The 24782-nt window shown below is 40.8% G+C and overlaps 1 protein-coding gene across 2 annotated transcripts in view; it reads left to right on the forward strand.

Moving 5' to 3' along the window:
* The window catches only part of ptprub (protein tyrosine phosphatase receptor type Ub), a 487258-nt gene that overhangs the window by 118575 nt on the left and 343901 nt on the right, over nucleotides 1–24782 (forward strand). Inside the window, exon 2 of one of the 2 annotated variants that reach the window (XM_060922216.1) lies at nucleotides 22841–22969. In XM_060922216.1, coding sequence (XP_060778199.1) covers nucleotides 22841–22969 — 129 coding nt within the window. The remainder of the gene's footprint in view (nucleotides 1–22840; nucleotides 22970–24782) is intronic. The other variant, XM_060922217.1, reaches the window with a different exon arrangement.

A 24782-nucleotide genomic window follows, 5' to 3' on the forward strand; every position in this document is an offset into this window, starting at 1 on the left:
ATCAAGTAATTAATTAAAGACTTGTATATGTTGGCACATTGTTGTAGTAGAAAACAATTTGTGGCATTCTATTTGGTCCACATCACATCACACCACCCCACTGTTCATTATTATTCTATAACGGTAAGCCCCATTATGTTTTATTCCTTACATAATTAGCATGATGTTATCTAATGCATTAATGCATTCGATAACATCATGCATTGCAAACCAACATGCATGATGCTAACCTGCTAGCTATAAGCTTCCCTTGATTGTGAGCAGTACGTTATAAACATGCCTTGGCTGAATGGCTGTAATTGGGATCAGTGGTATATTTGTTTTTGTTGCCAAACTACTTCTCACATCAATAATTTTTAATGACCACACGACCGAGGTTAGTGGAATTTGCTTTTGGCACAGAATGGTGGATAAGTTCAGTTCAGCGGTGGAGGACATTAAGTCTGTAAAGTGGGAAAACGTGTCTTTATATAAAAAAAAATTTATATACTGCGTGCAGTGTATTTTGTTAAAAGCCAAAAAATTTTACACATTTACTCATAGAAGGGTTTTGCATGATTTATACTCTTTTCTACTGTATATAGTGAAGTAAACATACAAAAATTATGTATTGATGAAAAAGCATTGAGCAACTCAAAACCTGTGCCGAATTTCCCAAAAGCATCATAACACAAAGATCATCGTTAAATGGTAGCGCGAGCAGCACAATGAACACACACTCTCCTTGTTAAGATGCTCTTCGTGTTAAGAGGCTTTTGGGAAACCCACCACTGGTCGCCTTGATGACAGACATACATTTTGAATAAGAAGAGTTGAGCTTAGCAAACTTACAAAAATTGTACAAGACTTTTGACTATTTTAAAAAGAGTGCAAATGATGGCAGCATGCAACTTGGAGGAGCTAATAATGAAAGTTAATGTGAGTGCCACTAATGTATTAAAATAATACAGGGAATAGTGCAAGTTAATGCTGTGCTATTCCAAGAATAGATAGGTCAGTGCTTCCCTGACATTAGGATCACTAGCTGTCAAGCCTAATTGCCTTAGTAGGAAACACCATGGCATAGGAGCACAGAATTTTTTTTTTTAGTTTGTTACAGAAAGTGTAGGTTTATTTAGACAAAATGTCATGCATAGGATAAAGGTTATTGGTCATAATGACTCAACATTTATAAGGTGTCTGTCTTTCCGCCACTGCTTTCAGTGAATCCAGTTTGACTTCTGCAACAGACGGGTTTATTGACATTGTTTATGGCATCTTGCTAATGATATTACCCCACTACACCCCAGCATGGATTAGCTATGACAGACTAATCTCTTCAAGACATGGAGGTGGTTCTGGTACATCTTGTAAAATATCACTGTTATTCAAGTGCGCCTCTACATCCATACCATCAGCAGTAGCAGGGTACACAGGGGCTACAGACCTCCTGAAAATCACCATCATTTCCTTAAGTTGGGTTTACACTGGATGGTTTTTCAGCCTGATTTTACTGTTGCACACAAAAATCACACATCCTAAAAAAATTCTTTGGTCATGGGTCTTAGATCACATAATGTCATGTGCCATTGTGTCTAGCAGTGTCAGAAATTCATTATTAAAATCTCACTGTGTGAACACTGCTACAAAGCACGCCATGATAAGAGAACAACATAGAATGAGAAAATGCTAAAAAAAAAGAATAAGTAAAATATGAACTTGCTCATATGAACTCATAATGTACAGCATACATTACCTGCTTCCTCCTACAGTGAGTTGCAAAACTGCTATTCATGCTAATAGACAGAAAAATAATCCTTAAAATCATTCCAGGTTGCCCTCTTTTATCCAACCACAAATATCCAATACACTTCTTTACCCTTTAATGCCTGTTTTCTGTAGACATAACATTACTACTTTAATACCGGGGGCTTTTTTGTATATGCAACCTCATAACGTTATCTGATGTTATCAAACAGCCTGTTAAAATTTTATTGGGATCATCTCTTATAGTATTGTCATCTTCTTCTTTTGGCTGCTCCCATTAGGAGTCGCCACAGTGGATCATCCATTTCCATCTCATCCTCTCTTCAGCATCTCCCTCTGTGACACCAACCACCTGCACATCCTCTTTCACCACATCCATAAACCTCTTTGGCCTTTCTCTTTTCCTCTTGCCTGGCACCTCCATCTTCAGCATCCTTCTCCCAATATACTCAGCATCTCTCCTCCACACACATCCAAACCAACTCAGTGGCATCTCTCGTGCTTTGTCTCTCCAAACTGTATATTCTGGGTTGTTCCTCAGAAAAACTCATTCTTAGTCCTGTTCACCTTTGTCCCTACCAATGCAAATCTTAGCATCTTTAACTCTGCAGTCTCCAGCTCCACCTCCTGTCTTTTCACCAGTGCCACAGTCTCCAACTCATAACATGGTCGCTCTCACTACCATCTCAATACCTTCCCTTTCACTCTGGCGGATACCCTTCAAAGCAAATCACTCCTGACACTCTTCTCCACCCTGCCTGCACTCTTCTTCACCTCTCTTCCACACTCCATGTTATTTTGAACAGTTGACACAAAGTATTTAAATGCATCCACTTTTGCCACCTCTACTTCTTGCATTATCACCATTCCACCATCATCCCTCTCATTCACACACATGTATTCCTTCTTAGTCCTACTGAATTTCATTCCTCCACCTCTCCAGGCTCTCCTCAACCTGCTCTCACTACAGATCACAATGTCATCTGCGAACATCATAGTCCACTGAGATTCCTGCCTGATCTTGTCCGTCAACCGGCCTGTCACCATTGCAAACAAGAAAGGGCTTGAGCCGATCCTTGATGTAATCCCACCTCCACCTTGAACCCATCCGTCACTCCTACCGCACACCTCACCACTGTCACACTGCCCTCATGCATATCCTGCACCACTTTTACATATTTCTCTGCCACTCCTGACTTCATACAATACCACACCTCCTCTCTCAGCACCCTGTCATATGCTTTCTCAGAGTCCACAAAGACACAATTCAACTCCTTCTGACCACCTCTGTGCTTCCCCATCAACATTCTCAAAGCAAACATTGCATCTGCAGTGCTCTTTCCTGGCAAGAAACCATACTGCTACTCGCTAATCACCACCTTTCTTCTTAACCTAGGTTCTACTCCTCTTTCCCATAACTTCATGGTGTGTCTGATCAATCTTATATCTCTGTAGTTATTACAGCTCTGCACATTGACCTCATTCTTGAAAATCAGTACCAGTACACTTCTCCACTCCTCAGGCATCCTCTCACTTTCCAAGATAGTGTTAAAAAATCCACTGCCATCTCTACAAAACAGCTCCATGCCTCCACAGGTATATCATTCAGACCAACACCTTTCTATTTTTCATCCTCTTCATAGCTGTCCTCACTTCATCCTTGCTAATCCTGATTGCTTGCTAATCCTGCACTTCCTGATTCACAATCCCTAAATTCTGACTCACAATCCACCCCACACTATCCACCCTTTGCTCTCATTCATTTTCTTTATTCATCAGCCCCTCAGAGTACTCCTTCCATCTTCTCACTTGTCAGTACATTTTCACCTTTATCACCCTAACCTGCTGCACATCCTTCCCAGCTTGGTTCCACTGTCTAGCCAATCTGTACAAGTCCTTCAGTCCTTCCTTAGTCACCAACCTCTCATACAGTGTTACAAGTAATAATCATAAAAGACTACTGAAATCACAGTGTAAAACAGGCTTTAGTTTAACTGTGGCTGGTTCAATGTCTACCAATTACCAAGTCTTTTAACAAGGCCTTTGATTCATGTAGTATTTCACACTCCACTATTGAAATCTTATTAGAAATTTCTGCACACTTCTGACAGGAATCAAAGTTTAATCTAAAAATTGCAGGGAGACAGGTTGAGTCCCTTGGCTCATAGCCATGTCTGACAGCCATGAAGTCACACAAATTCATGATATGATGGATTAATCCTCTGACAACAGCCAGAGCTGATATAGCAGCATAGATTATATGGCGTTGAATACACTGGAGAAGTAAAATAACAGTTCTCACAATGATGCCTGTTCCCCCTCCCCAAAGTATGTTTAGCACATAGATAACAGCATCATCCAATCTCGACCATCTAGATTCCTTTATGTATGGTGCTCTAGCCATTCATTTAAGGCTTTTGTTCACTGTTTCTTGGTCACTTTAGGCCCTGTCCACACGGCAACGGATTCAGGTGACTCCGATACAATTGCTTATCGTTTAGGCCTGGCGTCCACACGGCACCGGCGTTTTGGGTGCCCAAAACGCAATCTTTTTGAGAACGGGTTCTAGAGTGGAAAGATCTGGCAACGTTGCCGTTGTGAAGTCGTCTGGATGAGTAGAACGGATTTGTTTACGATGATGTCACAACCACATGACTGAGTGCTTCACGCCGGGTAGAAGTGTAACGAATATCACCAGGAAAAAGCCTTACAGAGCACTAGTGAGAGTGAAACACGAGCTTGGATATTATTATTATTATTATTATGTTCAGTGTTAGTTCACAGTAGTAATGCAAGAAGCAGAATAGTGACAGTAATAGTGAAGCAAAAACATGCAATTGTACAAACACTGCAGCTCTACAGCAAAATATTCATTTATGAAATGGTCTGATTCTTAACACCAGTAGTGCCAATGATCTTCTCATTGCAATGCGAGTTGTCAACAAATCCTATAACTTGGTTCATGAAACGCGCTTACAAAATATTTTCACTGTGAATATTTATTGTGTAATGGTGCAAAGTGAGAGAGAGAGACACTCTGCCCTTAGGGCAGAGTCAATCCCACCAGCAAAAATAGGGAAAAAAAAAAAGGAGCGATCTCACCTCTTCAGACGTGGGTTTAAGTCCTACAATACATTCCTCAAAAAGGGCGTAGAAGAAATTAATCCATCAACGTGTATCATTCAATTTATTCCGGACCATTAAAGACGCCACCTTCCGCGTAGAATCATACGTCATCCTCACCGCCATTTTGGAGAGGTCAAAGCGGAGAATAAAGATTAGCTGCGTTTAACTGTACCAACAGGTTTGCCGTCCAAACGAGATCACATGGGATTACCTTTCACAGGTGAGACTGGAAAAATACTTTTCATTGTATTTGGTCATTATAATGTAATTTTACAAACAGATTTTCCTGACTTTGTGGCTAATATGAAGTCTCGCGCATAATAGTTTATGCGCATGCGTCCTTACTTCTTCTATTGTTCTGGTGTCTCCGAAGGGACCGTCTTACAGCACCCCTAGAGGTGTGGCATGTGTATTGCATCGTTTTCAGCAAGCGTTGCGTTGCCATATGGACCTGACATTTTACTGATTGTTGCCCATTTGGACGCGATATATTTTTAAATAACATCTCATTGCCGTTGTCGTGTGGATGTAGCCTTAGTCACACAAGAAAGTTTCCACATGACAACAATAGTTGAACTATGCAGCTTTTGCACTTTTGGCTTGTCAGCATTAGGGCCTGCAGCTTTGCCTTGTCTGAATATCCACAGCTCCTTCCTCATTTGGTGTATGAAGTGTATTAGTCTGGAGAGGCAGCAAGATAGATATACGCTATTGATCCCAGTATATTTCTGCAAATGCAGTGGTGGCTAGTCACATGCTAGGAACCTGGGAGCATAACAGCAGATGTTAGGAATTGGTATAAGTCAGTGGTCTCATCAGGAGAGGATAAGGAGGCCACTTAGAATATCCAGGAACATACACTCATGACCAGACAGTGGACAGGAAGCCACTGTGAAAGCTGGTTTAACCCACTCACCCATTCACAGCTCTGTCAACTGATTTGTGACTTGGCTGGGAGGAACCAGCCATGTTCTTCAGGCCCCTCCACATTTCCTGCGTGTTTACTTTTAACAGTTTTCTATAATCCTGCATGGTTGACATTATTTATCCTGACTTTAAGCACCTGCTTAATTTCACCCTTATAGATTTCCGTTATTTACTTTAAATTAAAACTACCTTTGGGAGGGCATTGAAAATCATACTTTTTATTAAAAAACAAACAAACTTATACCTTAATTAGAAACCCATTTTAAGCATGAAGCAGAAAGTTTCATTTCAAAGTGTCTTTAAAATCATGAAATCTATTCATTAAGATACAGTATATAAAGCAAGTTTCCTCCTTACATAAGGAGAGTGAGCTTGTTTAAACTTAACGTTTACCTCAACACGTCTGCTCCAAAAAGGGGGGAAAAAAACACAATAAAACCAGACAATTTATGCTTTTACTTTAATTTGTTTATGCTTGGTTGATAGCCTGAAAATGACCAAAAGTCACATTACAATGCATCAATATACAATTACATACAGTACCAGTTAATTTTGGATGCACCCAATTCACTGACTAATTTTATACATTGTAGAATGATGCAGAAATCAAAACTATGAAGTAACATATGGAATTATGTAGTATGCAAAAAAGTGTGAACAAAGCAAAATGTCTTCCATTTTCAATTCTTTAAACCTTTTGTTTTAATGAAAGCTTTTCACACTCTTGGTATTTTCTCAACCAGCTTCAAGATTAAGTCACCTGGAATGGTTTTCCAAGAGTCTTTAAGTGCCCATATAGCACTCATTGGCTGCTTTTCTTTCACCCTGTAGTTCAGTTCATCCCAAGCAATCTTAATTGGGTTTAGGTCAGATGATTGTGGAGCCCAGGTGTTATGACCTGGCTCAACTGGCACCACAAAGGGAGACACCATAAACATTTAACAAAAAGTATTTTATTAATCCAACTTAAACAAACTCATGAAGCCAAGTTATATTTTAAACATGAAATGAATCAGAGAAGTCAGTGGTGTAGGGTGTGGATGAGGGAGAGATGTATGCCAGTGTTGTATGGTGCAAAAACAAAACAGAAGAAATAAACTAAAGTAACATAACCAAACAGAGCACCTACAAAGGAGAGGAGGGGAGAGAGATAGAAGCAGTCAAGTCAGAGCACCAGCCAGAGTGAATGAATCTGAAGGCTTTTACCAAACTCAGTACACTGGGTCCAGGTGTACCAAGTTGCCACCAATTACCTGCATGGAAAAAAAAAAAAAGACAGGTCATGAGCAGACCCCCGATGACCCCACCTGGGAAGCACATTTCAAGATGACACCATAGGGGGTCATCACACCCACCCCCCTTGAAATGGGCCCAAATGGGATCCCCGAAATACTTGGTAACAATTTACTGTACACTCACAGGTAACTAACACACAAAAACAAAAGAAAATGCTAACACAAGGCTACAACCTCCATGTGTCAATGCGAAATCGTCGGCCAACTCCGCTGACCCCAGTACAGTGAGCGGCCTTCGTTCATACACACAAGTAGCAACACGCTGAGGAACACTTAAATCGTTCCACTATCAGCAGTTTACGCAAGCTATCAAAATCAGCTCTAGCAGCTGAACACTAATGACAAAAGTGAGAAGACAAATCATGGACAAACCCCCACACCTGTTCATCCATCACCCCTCACCCAATTTCTAAGTTTCTGGCGATAGGCTTCTGAGACCAACTCGTACACCTTATACTGCTGACTTAACTGCATCATACGATAAGTTATCCTCTGCACAAATGGCTAAATATGCCTCCTGAGCTCTCCCAGTGAGAACACATTGAAGCATAAGAACCCGATCTGAATCTGGCCATGTTTTTTTTTTAATTTTTTTACGTTAGCCAGATGTTCAAACAGAGTAAAAAAAAAGTTTCTGGCTCTCACTCATTAAACATCATTACTAAACACATATTTGCAATCATGTCCACACCAATGGGCACAGCACCACCAGAATCAAAATCCTCTGAATCAGACCCATCTGAAGAGAGTTTACCCTCTAATTAACTGCAGTTTAGTCTGCTTTAACTGCAGCTTCGATTTCAGTGTCTTGCCAAATTTTCTCCAATTTCAGTCTCTCTATTCCATCCTTTTCCCCTACTCTACAAACTCCAGTTTAAGCTTCACACTCTCCTGCTCATACTACGTAGCCAATAACTCCTTCTGCTGCTCAAAACTAAATGTGGCCTGCACAATTGGTGGAGTGGGCACCAGGGCACAGACTCAGCCGTAAACGCACCAGACCCACTCCTCTGCAACACGCCTCCCGGAAACAGATGCACCAAAACAACTACTTCAGTTTCCTCTCTATGCATCTCACCCAAAACCTCCACAGTATAATGGTTTGCAATTCCCAACAACTGCACCTTCCCACAGCCATTCACAAATGGCTCTGTAGGCACATCACAAAAACTAGACAAGGAAGCCATATTTTACCAGATTAAATTTTGCCAGACACATAGTAGGACAACTTTTCAATAACTACCAGAGAATTTCCCCCTAACTACCATCACAAAACTAACTATATCCTCATCCCCAGTCTTCATATGGATTGTGGTGGGTATTCATACACAAAAAACAGTGGACCGGTAAAGCGGCCTTGCAAACAGGCAACCCCACCAAGTCACACAGATGTGTCCCCAAGACAGCTAACCAAAGACGCGGACACAAACCACGACAGTACAACACTAAGAAAACAAATGGATGCAACCCAAAAGGGAAACGCCCCTAGACCTAACAGGGAAATATCTGTACAAAAGCAAACGGCAACACTTACCTGCTGAGCAGCAACGTTCTGACAAGGCAACACCAGGCTGATGCCTCTCCTCAAGCCCTGCAGCCCAAACACAGCACAACACTGAACCAATTTTACTAATTAGCTACTGGAGCTACACGATCACAACAGGTGCGCTACATGAAGCACAAAATAAACTTTTACCAAATTAACTGTAATAGACAAGCCCCCTTTTATTATGACCTGGTTCAATGGCCACAACAAAGGGAGATGCACCATCATAAACATTTAACAAAAAGTATTTTGTTAATCCAAATTAAACAATCTCATCTCATCATCTCATCATCTCTAGCCGCTTTATCCTTCTACAGGGTCGCAGGCAAGCTGGAGCCTATCCCAGCTGACTACGGGCGAAAGGCGGGGTACACCCTGGACAAGTCGCCAGGTCATCACAGGGCTGACACATAGACACAGACAACCATTCACACTCACACCTACGGTCAATTTAGAGTCACCAGTTAACCTAACCTGCATGTCTTTGGACTGTGGGGGAAACCGGAGCACCCGGAGGAAACCCACGCGGACACGGGGAGAACATGCAAACTCCGCACAGAAAGGCCCTCGCCGGCCCCGGGGCTCGAACCCAGGACCTTCTTGCTGTGAGGCGACAGCGCTAACCACTACACCACCGTGCCGCCCAATTAAACAATCAAGAAGCCAAATTATATTTTAAACAACATGAAATGAATAATCAGAGAAGTCAGTGGTGTAGGTTGCAAAACATAAGAAATAAACTAAAGTAACATAACCAAACAAACAACGGTGCACCTGCAAAGGAGAGGAGGGGAGAAAGAGAAGCAGTCAAGTCAGAGCACTAACCAGAGAGAGACTGACTCTGAAGTTGGCTTTTACCAAACTCAGTACACCCCCCACCCCCCAGATGACACTACCTGGGAAGCACACTTCAAGATGACATCACAGGGGGTCATCACACCAGGTCATCTGATGCAGCAAACCTTTACTCTCCTTCTTAGTTAAATAGCCCTTACATAGCCTGAAGGTTTGTTTTGGGTCATTGTCCTGTCGAAAAACAAATGATGGTCCCACTAAGCGCAAACCAGATGGGATGGCATGTCACTGTAGAATACTGTGGTAGTGATGCTGATGAAGTGTGACTTCAATTTTCAGTAAATCACCAATAGCGTCACCAGCAAAGCACCCTCACACCATCACACCTCCTCCTCCATGCTTCAGAGTGGGAACCACACATGTAGATACCATGCTTTTCTGCATCTCACAAAGACGTGGTGTTTGGAACCATCTCATCTCATCTCTCATCTCATTATCTCTAGCCGCTTTATCCTTCTACAGGGTTGCAGGCAAGCTGGAGCCTATCCCAGCTGACTATGGGCGAAAGGCGGGGTACACCCTGGACAAGTCGCCAGGTCATCACGGGGCTGACACATAGACACAGACAACCATTCACACTCACATTCACACCTACGGTCAATTTAGAGCCACCAGTTAACCTAACCTGCATGTCTTTGGACTGTGGGGGAAACCGGAGCACCCGGAGGAAACCCACGCGGACACGGGGAGAACATGCAAACTCCACACAGAAAGGCCCTCGCCGGCCCCGGGGCTCGAACCCAGGAGCTTCTTGCTGTGAGGCGACAGCGCTAACCACTACACCACCGTGGCGCCCTGTTTGGAACCAAAAATCTCAAATTTGGATTCATCAAACTAAAGTACAGATTTCCATTGGTCTAAATGTCCATTACTTGTGTTTCTTGGTCCACGTAATTCTCTTCTTCTTATTGGCCTCCCTCAGTAGTGGTTTCTTTGCAGCAATTCCAGCATTAAGGCCTGATTCACGCAGTCTCCTCTGAACAGTTGATGTTGAGATGTGTCTGCTACTTGAACTCTGTGAAGCATTCATATAAGTTTTAATCTGAGGTGCTGTTAATTGGTGAATTCTGAGGCTGGTAACTCTAATGAACTTATCGTCTGCAGCAGATAAGTCTTGGTCTTCCTTTCCTGGTACAGTTCTCACGAGAGCCAGTTTCATCAGCACGTTTGATGGTTTTTACAACTGCACTTGAAGGTACATTCAAAGTTCTTGCAATTTTCTGGACTGACTGCCCTTCATGTGTTAAAGTAATGATGAACTGTTATTTTTCTTTACTTAGTTGAGCCGTTCTTGACATAATATGGATTACTACAGTTGTCAAATTTACTGTATACCAACACTCCCTCGACACAACACAACTGATTATCTCAAACGCACTAAGAAGGCAAGAAATTCCACTAATGAACACCTGTTAACTGAAAAGCATTCAGGTGACTACCTCATGAAGCTGGTTAAGATAATGCCAATAGTGTGCAAAGTGTCAAGGTAAACGGTGGCTACTTTGAAGAATAAACAAAAATTTGGTCATTAAGCCTGGCAACCCTGAACCAGTTTTACCCATACATGCATTCCATTTTCTGGCATTGTCTGATTTCTTTATAGAGCATTATTACTTTGGATAGAAGCATACCTTATGTTGGTTGTTTCTGATGCAGTCTCCATAGGCTTAGAAGCACAACGCCAGAGAAAGGTTCATGGGCCCTGCACAACAGTGTGAACTTGAGCTCCAGCAGCAGGTGTGTTGGAGAGCTTGCCTCTCTCTGGACTTGAGCCATTGTCTTTTCAGCCTCACATCCTCTCACTTAGTATTCCAGCAGCCTGCCTGCATGCTGACTACTGCTCTCCCCCAAAATCCAAACATCCTTTTCATACAGGCATGAGCTCTCCTGGGCCCCTCCAATTTCTCCCTCACATGTTGCTTGCCTTCACTCACAACTAGCAAGATGAATACACAAATACTGCACTGCACTTTTTTTTTGGTAATAGGTTTGTTTAGCATTGCAGTGTTATCCACTTGGCATGTTTTGAAAGAGAAACCTGTATGAGAAGAGAACAGTGAGATGCACTCATCCCAGAGTTAACAGAGCTCGTCTGTTTGCACCTCTTGGCTCAGCCTGTGTGCAGCAATTCTAATGAGACACGTTCTGGTGCTATCCACAACCTGAGCAGTGTCACTTCCTTCCAGCTGTATGTTTAGTGAGTGAAGTAATGTGTGATTGCACAAGGAACTAAAGGAAATGGAGAAAAGGAAGAGGAGTATGGAGGTATTCTGCTCAACTCTCACATTATTCTGGTGCAAGTATAATGTTCTCTAAGTTTATTTCCTCCTTGTTTCTCAGACAATGTAATTTATTCCATCCAATATGAATTACATGAGCTAGGTTAAAAAAAGAGCCTCTCAGCTTGACGGGAGCAGGTGATGTCAGCAAGAGAGCTATTATAGGGGGATTAATAATAAGAAACCTTTCACACACTTCTGAGGTATTTTTTTTATAAGCCTCAGCACTTGTAACCCTTGTATGCATATTAAGTGTAGTAGTGAAAATGCTAATTAACAAGGTGTTAATGTTCAGGGTGTATATGCATGTAAGGGTGAGAACAGGAATAGGAAATCAGCATATAATAACTCAGAGGTGCTGCACAAGCATCTCTCAAGTGTCCTTACTCATGGTGAAGTGCTTATTTGAAGAAAGTTTATGGAATAACATACAACTGAACTGAAGAAAGCTGAATAAATTCAGTGTAAATCTGGGATTATCAGGGATTCAGTAACAATGCTGCACAGTGTTCAGTGCAAGCACTCAATTAAATGCCAAAGCAAAAGTAAATCTTTTCTGGGAGCAGAAACTAATTTGAGGAGTCCTGTTTTGGTGGAAAACAGTCTTTGTAATGAAATAAATAAGAGCCCAAGATAAAAAATGAAATAGGGGATACATATATTTGGCCAGGACACACTTTAAACATTTCCTGGCACAGTAGAGATAACCCAGAGCTGTTCAACAAATCACCACCTTTCATGCTACTTCGGTAGATGATTCATACTTTTGATTCTCAGACAACTTTGTACTTATCTCATGCTGCTCCTCTTTTAGTATTCCTGCCCTGCTAGCGTTCCTGGCCTATCTACAGGACCCCGGAATTTATTTTGCTGGCTGTATTTTGTGCTGTAGATTTATTTAACAGACGAGCCCTGGCAGAGGCATGGACATGCTCTTAGATGTGTAGCTTAGCTTGTGGGTTCAGGGTTCAGTTCTCGAAATTTTAGATATTAAATTTTTTTTCATACTCTTGTATTCATTGAATCTTAAAATGAACTATAATTTGCATTAATAATAAAACAAGTGAACTGAATGAACAACAAAGCACAAAAGCCTCAATGTTCTTTAGTCAGAAGACTTCTTAACCTTGGCAGAGTCTCAGATCTGATGCTGCACCATGATGATTATCTATTGTAGCTGAGCCAAATTAAAATGTAATTATTTCTTGGAGAGGTTCAAGCTTGATATCAGGGTCTGTTCGAGAAGAAAATGAAGATGAAGCATGGGCTACATTCATGTTTATGTTGCCTGGACAGTGATTAGTGGTAAAATTATTGTGTTTTAATTAAAAAGATTACCTTGTTAGGGCATAGAAAAGTGTGCCTTAGTTATGTATTCTGAGAATAGATTAATATACGACTCTTTTTGTCAGTGTTTTACATCATTCAAACACATTTCCTGTGCTGGAGTGTTAACACCTGACCTTTGACATCTCTGCAATATATTTATGCGTATTTACTAACACCATAGAGAGGCTCATAAATTGAACTTACAGGGATATTCTCTCGATATCACTTTCATACATATACACATTTGTATTACTATCCTTGTGAGGACTTCCATTGTTGTAATTTTAATGCAGATACAGTAGCAGTCAAAGGTTTGGACACCCCTACTCATCCATAGGTTTTTCTGTATTTTGACTATTTTTACTTGTGAAAATCTGAGATTATTGCAAGTATGTTGATCTGTCCATTTGTTTGTTGGTGCTCTAGTATCATCATTTCTTGACTGATCTTCACCAAAATGCACAGGACAACTCACTAGGGTCACACAAAGACATTGTTAGTTTTTGGTGGGTCAAGGTCAAAGGTCAAGGTCACCAAGGTCAAATCTTGTAAAAACACCTAATCGGTCATAACTTCCATTTCTTTGGATTTTCACAAGTATTGTGCTCTGCATGACTTTTCATCTACATTGTAGAGCAATAATGAAGACCTCAAAACTATGAAATAACATATGGAACATATGTGGAATTATGTCCATAGATCCATTATCTGTTACCGCTTATCCTGTGCAGGGTCGTGGGCAAGCTGGAGCTTATCCCAGCTGACTATGGGTGAGAGGCGGGGTACACCCTGGAGGTCATCGTAGGGCTGACACAGAGAGACAAACAACCATTCACACTAACATTCACACCTACGGTCAATTTAGAGCCACCAATTAGCCTAACCTGCATGTCTTTGGACTGTGGGGGAAACCGGAGTACTCGGAGGAAACCCACGCAGACACGGGGAGAACATGCAAACTCCACACAGAAAGGCCCCCTGTCGGCCACTGGGCTTGAACCCAGAACCTTCTTGCTGTGAGGTGACAGTGCTAACCACTACACCATCGTGCCGCCCGTGGAATTATGTGGTGAACAAAAAAAGTATTTAAAAAAAAACAATATATGTTTCATATTTTAGATTCTTCAAAGTAGCCACCATTTACCTTGATGACGCTTTGCACACTATTGGCATTATCTTAACCAGCTTCATGAGGTCGTCACTTGGAATGCTTTTCAATTAACAGGTGTACGTACCTCGTCAAAAGTTTCCTCGTGCAATTTCTTGGATTCTTAATGTGTTTGAGATTAAACAGTAAATAGTAAATAATAAAAATACGGTAAATAGCCCTATTCCACAACTGTAGTAATCCATGTTATGTCAAGAACCGTTCAACTAAGTAAAGAGAAATGACATCCATCATCACCTTAAGACATGACGTGTCTTTTAATTAATAAAAATAAAGGAAAACCATTGAATTAGAAGGGGTGTCCAAACTTTTGACTGGTACTGAAATTAATACTATGCCTACACCTAAATCTTATCTAAATCTTATCCCTAAACTTTAACCTCTGTCACCAAACGAAACTTTTTGGCTCTGTTGAGTTTTGGCTTTTTTAGAGGACCAGACGAATGACCCCACAAGATCAAAACTGTGAGATATTCCTATCATTGCCGATTATATAATTTGAAGCTAGTTAGTAGTGAACTCTGTAATGAAATTTATGCATATATTTATACAAACTCTGGAGCCCTCAGAGGATGAATACACAGTTTGTGTAAATGCTTCTGCAGATGATTTACAAATACATTTGTTTGTATCCAGAATGACAAATGAAGTCCAGTGTTGGTAAAGCTGTTTCACAACAGGACAGAGCTTACTCCTTGCAATTACAATGCAAAAATTCTTGGACCCAGTCAGAATCTATGACATGAATTTATTTTCACTTGGCATGTAACAATATATTGTGTGACGATAATTTGTGATGCAAATTTATGACTATTCAAGTTGAGGAAATAAATAAAGAACTGTGATTATTGTCAGGTTGTGTAATCTCTTCATTTTTCCTGGATGTAATTGCATTCTTTAGACAGCAGAGGGCACAACAGCATACAATAGAGGAAATGCACATGACATCACTGTAGGCAGGAGTAACACAGCTTTAATGCCATGAAAACACACAAAAAAGTAGCTCTAAAATGGGAAAGAGCTGTTGTGCGAATGACTGTTCAAATAGATTTAACACAAAATTCAAACTGCCTTTTACAGACTGCCAGAAGCTCAAGAAAAGAGAAGAAAATGGAGGTTGTTGTTTTATGTTTAAGCTGATAACAGCCTTCACAAATGTTCATAAATGGTTAATAAGAAAAAATGGTTAATATTGCTGGAAAATCAAATTGTGCACCCAATATCATGAATCGAACCGAGTAGGATGAATCATTACATACAATGTTTTTACCCATTCAGTTTTGTATTTTTCAGGTATGGAAACCCAAATGTATAAATATTAAATAACGATGTTGCAGTGCAGTGGCGTAAAGCAGAATGGTGCCGTCTCATAACTTCAGGGTCCCTGGTTTGATCCTGAGCTTGAGTTACAGTCTGTGTTTTCCTATTTCCTCTCCATGGTTTTCTTTTGATTTTGTGATTCTAATTTTCCTTAGGGTGTGTGTGTGTGTGTGTGTGTGTGTGTGTGTTTGCACGATGCCCTGTGATGGCCTGGTTTTCTATCCAGGGTGTATGCCCCCACTGTGCCCTGTGTTCCCATAACAGGCTCCAGTTCCAGACCAAGATATAGGGTTATGAAATGGGAATGAACGAATGATTATTTAATGGTTTAACTAGTGGATTTGATGATTTACTGCTAGGAAAACACAGGTGTATGTCTGTCATACTGAAACTCTTCTATCTGCAGTGTGAAAAGAGCTATTTTTGAAAGTGTACATTGGTGAGAAATGGTTAAAAGATACGTAAAAAGGCACTGCCTTTTGGTTTATGGTGTGAAGTACACATCACAGTGGGTTATATTGTTTTTGACTCCAAAATATCCATGGCATATTTATCGAGAAGAAACTGAAGTCACAGTCTGTTTCAGTGATGGATGGAGAACTTGATCAGGAAGCAGTGCAACACTTAGAAACTCTCAGTTTCTATTATACACAGCGTTAAACTCAGTCTTATGTGAAGTTGTTTCTCAGGGGTATTATTTGTCTATTAATAAGCTTCACTAAACCTGCTATTACCGCCATCTAATATAAACAATTCCAGATTGTCCAAAGGTGGCAATAATCATATAGTCCGCAGTGAGAGTCTTGATGTTATGACTGTGGGAATGATCAAATTTGAAACGAGCTCATGCTGCAGATTACTGACATAATGTATGACTATAGTGGGGGCAAGAAGACTGAGCAGTTTTGGTTTTTTTATTTATAACTTGAAATCAACAAAGTTTTAAAACTTTAAAAAATTAAGACAAAGAAAAGGAAATATTCAGTATTCAAAATTCTGTAGGATTTGTTGGTCACTGTTTAAATTGAAGCAAATTTAGGGCATTGTGACATTTCTGAAGCAAAGGTCAGATATTCCTTGAGATTTATCCTTTCTACTGAAGAATGTGTTCAGATGACACTTCCATGGTTTTCATCTAACATGAATCATCAGATTTAAAACAAAATTGACTCTATGCCCGCTCAAGTGTGAACTGTCATTAAAGCAAAAGGAAGTCATACCAAATACTACGGAAATTTCAAATTCATGTAACTATTCTATAAACTTTTACTTTTTACCCAAGTTACTGGTGATAATATGTGTAGTTAAATATTTTGTATTAAATTACAAACTACATTTGCAGAAAAGTTGGAATATTTTCCAAAATGCAATAAAAACAAAAATCTGTGATTTGTTAATTTGTACAAAATTTTTGTTTAACTGACAAAAGTACAAAGAAAAAAAATTCAATCTTTTACTGACTAACTTAGCTTTATTTTGTAAATATAAATGAAGTTAGAATTTGATGCCTGCAACACTCTCAAAACAAAGTTGGGAGAGAGGCTAAATAAGACTGAAAAGTTGATAGGATATTCAAGTAACACCATTTTGGAAGATTCCACAATAAGTAGGTTAATTGGTAACATGATTGGGTATAAAGGGAGCATGAACTAAAGGCATAATATTTGCAAGCAAGGATGGGTTGTGGCTCACTCCTTTGTGCCAAAATTCATGAGATTATTGTTAGTTAATTCAAAAAGAACATGGATAAAGGGCAAGGTTGGAAACCACTGTTGAATGTGCGTGACCTTTGAGTTCTCAGGCGGCACTGCCTGAGAAACTGTCATGCAAATGTAACAAATATAGCCACATGGGCTTAGGAGTACTTCGGGAAACCATTGTCACTTAACACAGTCCACTGCTGCATCCAGAAATGCAGCCTGAAACTGTATTACGCAAGAAGGAAGCCATTCATTAATTCTATGCAGAAACACTGCCGATTTCTCTGGGCCTAAACTCATTTCAGATGAACCAAAAGACAGTGGAAACGTGTCCTGTGGTCAAATGAGTCCACATTTCAGCTTGTTTTCGGGAAAACTGGATGTCAAATTCTCAGTGCCAAAGGTGAACACGAGCATCCAGTTTGTTATTAGAGAAAGGTGCAAAAGCCAGCATTTGTGATGGTATGGGGGGCATCAGTGCCCATGGTATGGGTGAGTTGCATGTGTGTGAAGGTACCATTGATGCAGAGGCGTATGTTGGGATTATAGAGAGACATATGTTGCCATCAAGGCGACGTCTCTTCCTGGGAAGTCCATGTTTATTTCAGCAGGACAACACCAGGCTTCATTCTGCACGGGTTACAACAGCATGGCTTCATTGACACAGTGTGTGCGCTTGACTGGCCTACTGCCAGTCCAGATCTGTCTCCTACTGAGAATGTATGGTGCATCATGAAGAGGAGAATCCAATAACGGCGACCGTGGACTGTTGAACAGCTGAAGTCTTGTATCAAGCAAGAATGGACAAAGATTCAAATTGCAAAACTGCAACAATTAGTATCCTCAGATCCCATATGATTAAAAAGTGTTATTAAAGGAAAGGTGATGTAATACAATGGTAATAATGCTTTTGTCCCAAATTTTTTGTGTTACAGGCATCAAATTCTAACTTTGTTCATATTTACAAAATACAAAACACAATTAAGTTGGTCTTTAAAACTACTGAAGATATATTCTTTGTACTTTTGTCAGTTAAAAGTTCACATGAATTAACAAATGACAGATTTTTTTTTGTTTTTACTGCATTTTGGAAAATCTTCCAACTTTTCTGGAAATGGGGTTAGTATTAAAGAAAGCAAAATAGATCCATTTTCACTAGTGGTCTCAGAAGTTGTTGATTGATTTTCTATAAAAGCACAACTCTAACAGTACTCTAAGTCTAAAGTCCTTCCTGCACCATATGGCACATTAGGCGGTGCCGATCTCCGTTTCTGTAGCCCTCGGCCTCTCGCCTATTACTGTACATAGCTAGGGTTACAGTGGGGAGCTGGTCCTCTGGCTGCAAACTGTACTTTTCATATTTACTGGGATGGTACCAACAAGGGCAGATCTTCTGTAACTTTAGTATATATCATTATAGCTATGAAAAATTAAGGTACATAATAAGAAATTACACTTTAAACCCTAGGGGCGGCACGGTGGTGTAGTGGTTAGCGCTGTCGCCTCACACCAAGAAGGTCTGGGTTTGAGCCCCGTAGCCGGCGAGGGCCTTTCTGTGTAGAGTTTGCATGTTCTCCCCGTGTCCAAGTGGGTTTCCGGTTTCCCCCACAGTCCAAAGACATGCAGGTTAGGTTAACTGGTGACTCTAAATTGACCGTGAGTGTGAATGGTTGTCTGTGTCTATGTGCCAGCCCTGTGATGACCTGGTGACTTGTCCAGGGTGTACCCCGCCTTTCGCCCGTAGTCAGCTGGGATAGGCTCCAGCTTGCCTGCGACCCTGTAGAACAGGATAAAGCGGCTAGAGATAATGAGATGAATGAGACTTTAAAACCTTACTCTAAAGACTAATTAAAGGTACACCACATGCACCTCAAGATTCATGATTGCTTTATTTTCATTGTGTAAGATACGCAATGAAATTCAGTGCCCTGCCTTACAAAATGGTCTTCAATATATACATACATAAAAGAAATTTACATAAAAGATACACGATTTACAAACAAGCAGATATACAGACATAAGGGTTTACAAATTTACAAGAAATGAACAAAATTTACAAACAAGAAAGACATACAATCTACAGACATTCACATAAGATACACTGAGCACTTGGTAATAGGTATTGCACTGGTAATAGGTACTGTGGTAATAGATATTGCACAATAAAGGATAATGCACTTGATAATAGATACAGTAAATAACCATAAGAATAAATATCGGACAAGATGTGGGTAGATTGACACGTTATTGATTGTGGTGTGCGTGTGACTTCAGAGCAGAGTTCAGTGTGCTGATAGATTTGACATAGAAACTATTTTTGAATCTTGTGGTGCATGCTAAAGGTACAAAATATGTATTCTTGATCATACAATCCCAGTGTACAGTTTTGTACCTTTATTTCTGAGAGTAATAGCTGTATGCTATCATTTTTGTATGAACAGCTAATTCACAGGGACTTGTAAAGTGGACACGCCACATAATCCGGGTTGTTATTTAACAAAGAAAAATGTATACTTGTTGATAAGATGAAGCATTCTGTAAGGACACATAGTCATAACATTGAATCCACTGATAGGTGAAGTGAATAACTTTGATTATCTCATTACAGTGGCACTTGTCAAAGGGTGAGATATATTAGGTAACAACAACAGTTAGTTCCCAAAGTTGATGTGTTGGAAGCAGGAAAAGCGGGTAAGCGTAAGGATCTGAATGACTTTGATAAGTGTCAAATTATAATGGCTAGAAGACTGGCTCAGAGCATCTCCAAAATGGCAGGTCTTGTGGCGCGTTCGTGGTATGCAGTGGTTAGTACCTTCCAGAAGTGTTTCAAGAAAGTACAACCAGTGAACTGGCAACAGGGTCATGGGTGCCCAAGGCTCACTGATGCACATGAGAATTGAAAGCTAGCCCGTCTGGTCCAATCCCACAGAAGAGCTACTGCAGCACATATTCTTGGAAAAGTTAATACTGGCTATGATATAAGGGCGTCAGAACACACAGTGCATCACAGTTTGCTGCTTATGTGACTGCATAGCCACGGACCGATCAGAGTGCCCATGCTGACCCCTGTCCACCACCAAAAGAGCCTGCAATAAGCATGTGAACATCAGAACTGGATCATGGAGCAATGGAAGAAGGTGGCCTGGTCTGATGAATCATGTTTTCTTTTATATCATGGACAGCCATGGACAGCCATGGAGAAAAGATGGCACAAGGATGCACTATAGGAAGAAGGCAAACTGGAGGAGGCAGTGTGATGCTCTGGGCAATGTTCTGCTGGGAAACCTTGGGTCCTGGCATTCATGTGGATGTTACTTTGACATATATCACCTTCCTAAACATTGCTGCAGACCAAGTACACCCCTTTATGACATTGGTATTCTCAAATTGCAGTCTCTTTCAGCAGGTTAATGAGCCCTGCCACACTGCAAAAAATTGTTCAGGAATGGTTTGAATAACCTGACACAAAGTTCAAGGTGTTAACTCGGCCTCCAAATTCCCTAGAGTGGCTGAACATCTGTTAGATGTCCTGGACAAATAAGTCTGATACATGGAGGCCTCACCTTGCAACTTACAGTATTTAAAGTATTATCTGCTAATGCCTTTGTCATTGACAGTCATTGATTATTGATTGTTATATAATAGTTTAATTAATTGATTATTGATTATTTTCCTATTACAACACACCCCATCATCTTTTATTCCTTACTTATTTGGTAAAAATTGCAGTAAGATTTATCTTCTGATTAAGTAAAAGAAAATGAAGGTCTGAATTGTTCTTTTCTATAACAATTCAGACAGTTCTATACTTTTTACAGTCTTACAGTATCTACAGTTTTTTTTCATAAACACAATAATGTAAATATTAATAAATAGTATCCTACAGTTTGTGGGTTGGGAACTGCTTAGCTTCTGTGCGTGTGCTAACTTGGGTGGGTTAAAGTGCAAGATGATGCACATGATGCAGTGGGCTATGGAGGCAGCTGAGTGTAAAGTTCCTTTCATACCCTGTGATCAGATCTGCATGTGATTACCAACAGAAACAAGCTATTTGCAGTGCTTTAGCAGCTCTTAATGCATTACAGTTATAATACTCTGCCCGAATTGTGTGTGGGTATTCTAAAGAGACATGTTAATCCATATTATATCTGATATAATCACAGTATGTCAGATTATATCTGACTATATCCACGACACACTTAATTTGAATATTACCTCAATGCCTCTGAAGGATCTCATCTCATCTCATTATCTCTAGCCGCTTTATCCTGTTCTACAGGGTCGCAGGCAAGCTGGAGCCTATCCCAGCTGACTACGGGCAAAAGGCGGGGTACACCCTGGACAAGTCGCCAGGTCATCACAGGGCTGACACATAGACTCAGACAACCATTCACACTCACACTCACAGTCAATTTAGAGTCACCAGTTAACCTAACCTGCATGTCTTTGGACTGTGGGGGAAACCGGAGCACCCGGAGGAAACCCACGCGGACACGGGGAGAACATGCAAACTCCACACAGAAAGGCCCTCGCCGGCCATGGGGCTTGAACCTGGACCTTCTTGCTGTGAGGCGACAGCGCTAACCACTACACCACTGTGCCGCCCCACCTCTGAAGGATAGTTTTTTATATTTCCTATTTTTATGTCATAGTTTTTCAATGTTGCACATTGTTTAAACATTCCATCCATCCATCCATCCATTATCTGTAACTGCTTATCCTGCAAGCTGTAGCTTATCCCAGCTGACTATGGGCGAGAGGCGGGGTACGCACTGGACAAGTCACCAGGTCATCGCAGGGCTGACACAGAGACAAACAACCATTCACACTCGCATTCACACCTATAGTCAATTTAGAGCCACCAGTTAGCCTAACCTGCGTGTCTTTGGACTGTGGGGGAAACTGGAGCACCCAGAGGAAACCCATGCAGACACGAGGAGAACATGCAAACTCCACACAGAAAGGCCCTCGTCGACCACTGGGCTTGAACCCAGAACCTTCTTACTGTGAGGTGACAGTGCTAACCACTACACCACTGTGCCGCCTGTTTAAACATTGTTATTTTATTCATTATTTGTCGTTTATTTTCTCCTGCAGTGGAAAATTCAAACTTAGAATTTCATTGTACAAGGTATGCAAAGCTCTTGACATTAAAGTTCTTGAATCGGAATGTTGAATTCAGTCTACCATTGCTCATGCTGCAGCCACAGTGTAGTGTCAAAGGGATAGTCTGATGAAATCCAACCCAAAATAAGACATATATTGCTGCTGAATTGGACTTCTGTGCTGCCAACCAGCAACCAGACAGATCCCCAGAAGGATGTCCTTCATGTTGTAATTCTGTACACAAGAAATTGTTAGTGAAATGAAAACCAAATGAATACTAATGACCTTGGAACAGTCTTAGCTGAATAAAAATTTTAACTGCATGAGGTAGAAGCCTCAAGCATAAGCGAGTGTTCCTACTATTGATGAATTTATTTAGTGACTGTGGATCCTGGATGGAGACTGATTCTCTCTCTCTCTCTCTCTCTCTCTCTCTCTCTCAGCAGGCTGTACATTTGATGAGGACTCTGACCCCAGCCTGTGTGAGTTCAGCCAGGGAGAGGAGGATGATTTTGATTGGCAGCTGTTCCGCACCCACAACTTACCTCATGCCACACCTGATCTCCTGCATGGTAAGTTTGCCCAGCATTCTCATTCCACCAGCCTTTTTCACACCACATGCCTCCATTCTGTTTGAGCAGGTGAGTTGGGACTGGTGTCTGATTCAGCCTTCTTAGTTTTGCCATGCTTGCAGACTGTTTAAACTCAGATTTTGCTTTAGATTGTACATTATATGCTACTGATAGTATAAACTTATTAACAGGCAGCATGTGAGTTGTTCACATATGTTTGTTTTCTCACAACATGGGGTATTCTGGGAGCATGCCAGTCTGTAGAGGGAGGTTGCTGTCAAAATGGACAGGGTTCCACTGGCATTGGCACGGGCACCTCATTAGCAATGTACGACTCCATACAAATCAACCTTGAGATGCCTGTCGTGCATAATTCATCAGCTGTAATCAATCAGGCAACCTCCAGTTCCTGTTTGCATTTCGAAATGCATATGTTCACCAAATCTGGAAGACCGTCTGATACTGCATGCATTCCAATGCAAATCTACACACTAGTGCACATACACATACTAATACACACCCAGTGTCCTGACGAAGGATCTTACACTACATGTTATCATCATGGGCACCTCTTAAGCCTTTCAGAGCCCTGTGTTATATGGTGTTTATTAGAAAACTGGTCTTTACCTTGTCAAATCAGTGTGCTGATCAAAGAGTTTGGCTTTTCCCAAAAGGAGGCATGATGCTGAGAGAAGTGAGAGACATACTTAGAAACGCTCTTAGTGAGAAACACCCTTAATCTGATGCACCTGCTTGGAATTGCTCTTAACAAGAAGGCAAAATCAAAACAAAGTGCCGAGTGAGTAATTGTGATGATGTGGTAGTCAGTCATACATTATTTAGCGGAAGAGCAGAAAAGAGATGATTAGAGATTCAGTGCTAATGAGACTATGACAAGATAGATAATGAGATAGATAAACAAGCACATAAGATTTTCCGCAATAAAACATGACACACTGCAGTTAGATACAGAGGCTTGCTGAAAAAAAAGCATGCCTTCTGGGAATTGTGAATCAAAACACCATTACTTGAAAGGTCAATTACTATGAAAGGCAATAGCAACAGAGGCTGAAAGGCTACTTCTGTTTAAATAAAGCCTATTGCTGAGGAGAACATGGGACTGATGTCATTTCATGTACACACACACACACACACACACACACACACACACACACACACACACACACACACACACACAGATGAAATTTTCTGCCTCACAATCCAATTGCAAAATGATTCAGATGTACAGTATAACAAGGACTGTCTGAATGTATACTAGTGCTTCATAACCCATGATGATCATTCTCCTCATACAGATTCCTATCCACTATCATAGTAGCTGTGCAGTAATGAATATTTTTCCCATTGGGTTTAATTAAAGCCAGTGGCCCCTGACAGTCTTCATGTTTAAGGCCACAGTTTATCAGGAAGCAGAGAATTAGGATATGATAGCAGGGAATGGCAAGGACTATCAGACAGAATGTGAATACAGATAGAAACTGATATCCTGGTTCAGCCAAGAGTGCACACAACATTCTTTTTTTATTTGCAGTGCCTTTAGCTGTGTTGTTCCATTATGCATGTTGTAATTAAGAAAGCATATTACACTTCATATTTATGTGCAATATGCTTATTTACAATGCACAATAAGCCAGACCTTGGTACTTATCACATGCTGCTGTGCTGTCCTGACACGGATGCTTACTTACAGTTTCCTTACAATGTGCAGTAGGCCAGCTCCATGCTGTGTCCCAGCGTGTGTGTGTGTTTGCACTTTTTGTATAGTCATCATTAATGAGTATGTGACATCATA

This window comes from Neoarius graeffei, chromosome 5 (assembly GCF_027579695.1).
Source record: "Neoarius graeffei isolate fNeoGra1 chromosome 5, fNeoGra1.pri, whole genome shotgun sequence".
Taxonomy (NCBI): Eukaryota; Metazoa; Chordata; class Actinopteri; order Siluriformes; family Ariidae; genus Neoarius; species Neoarius graeffei.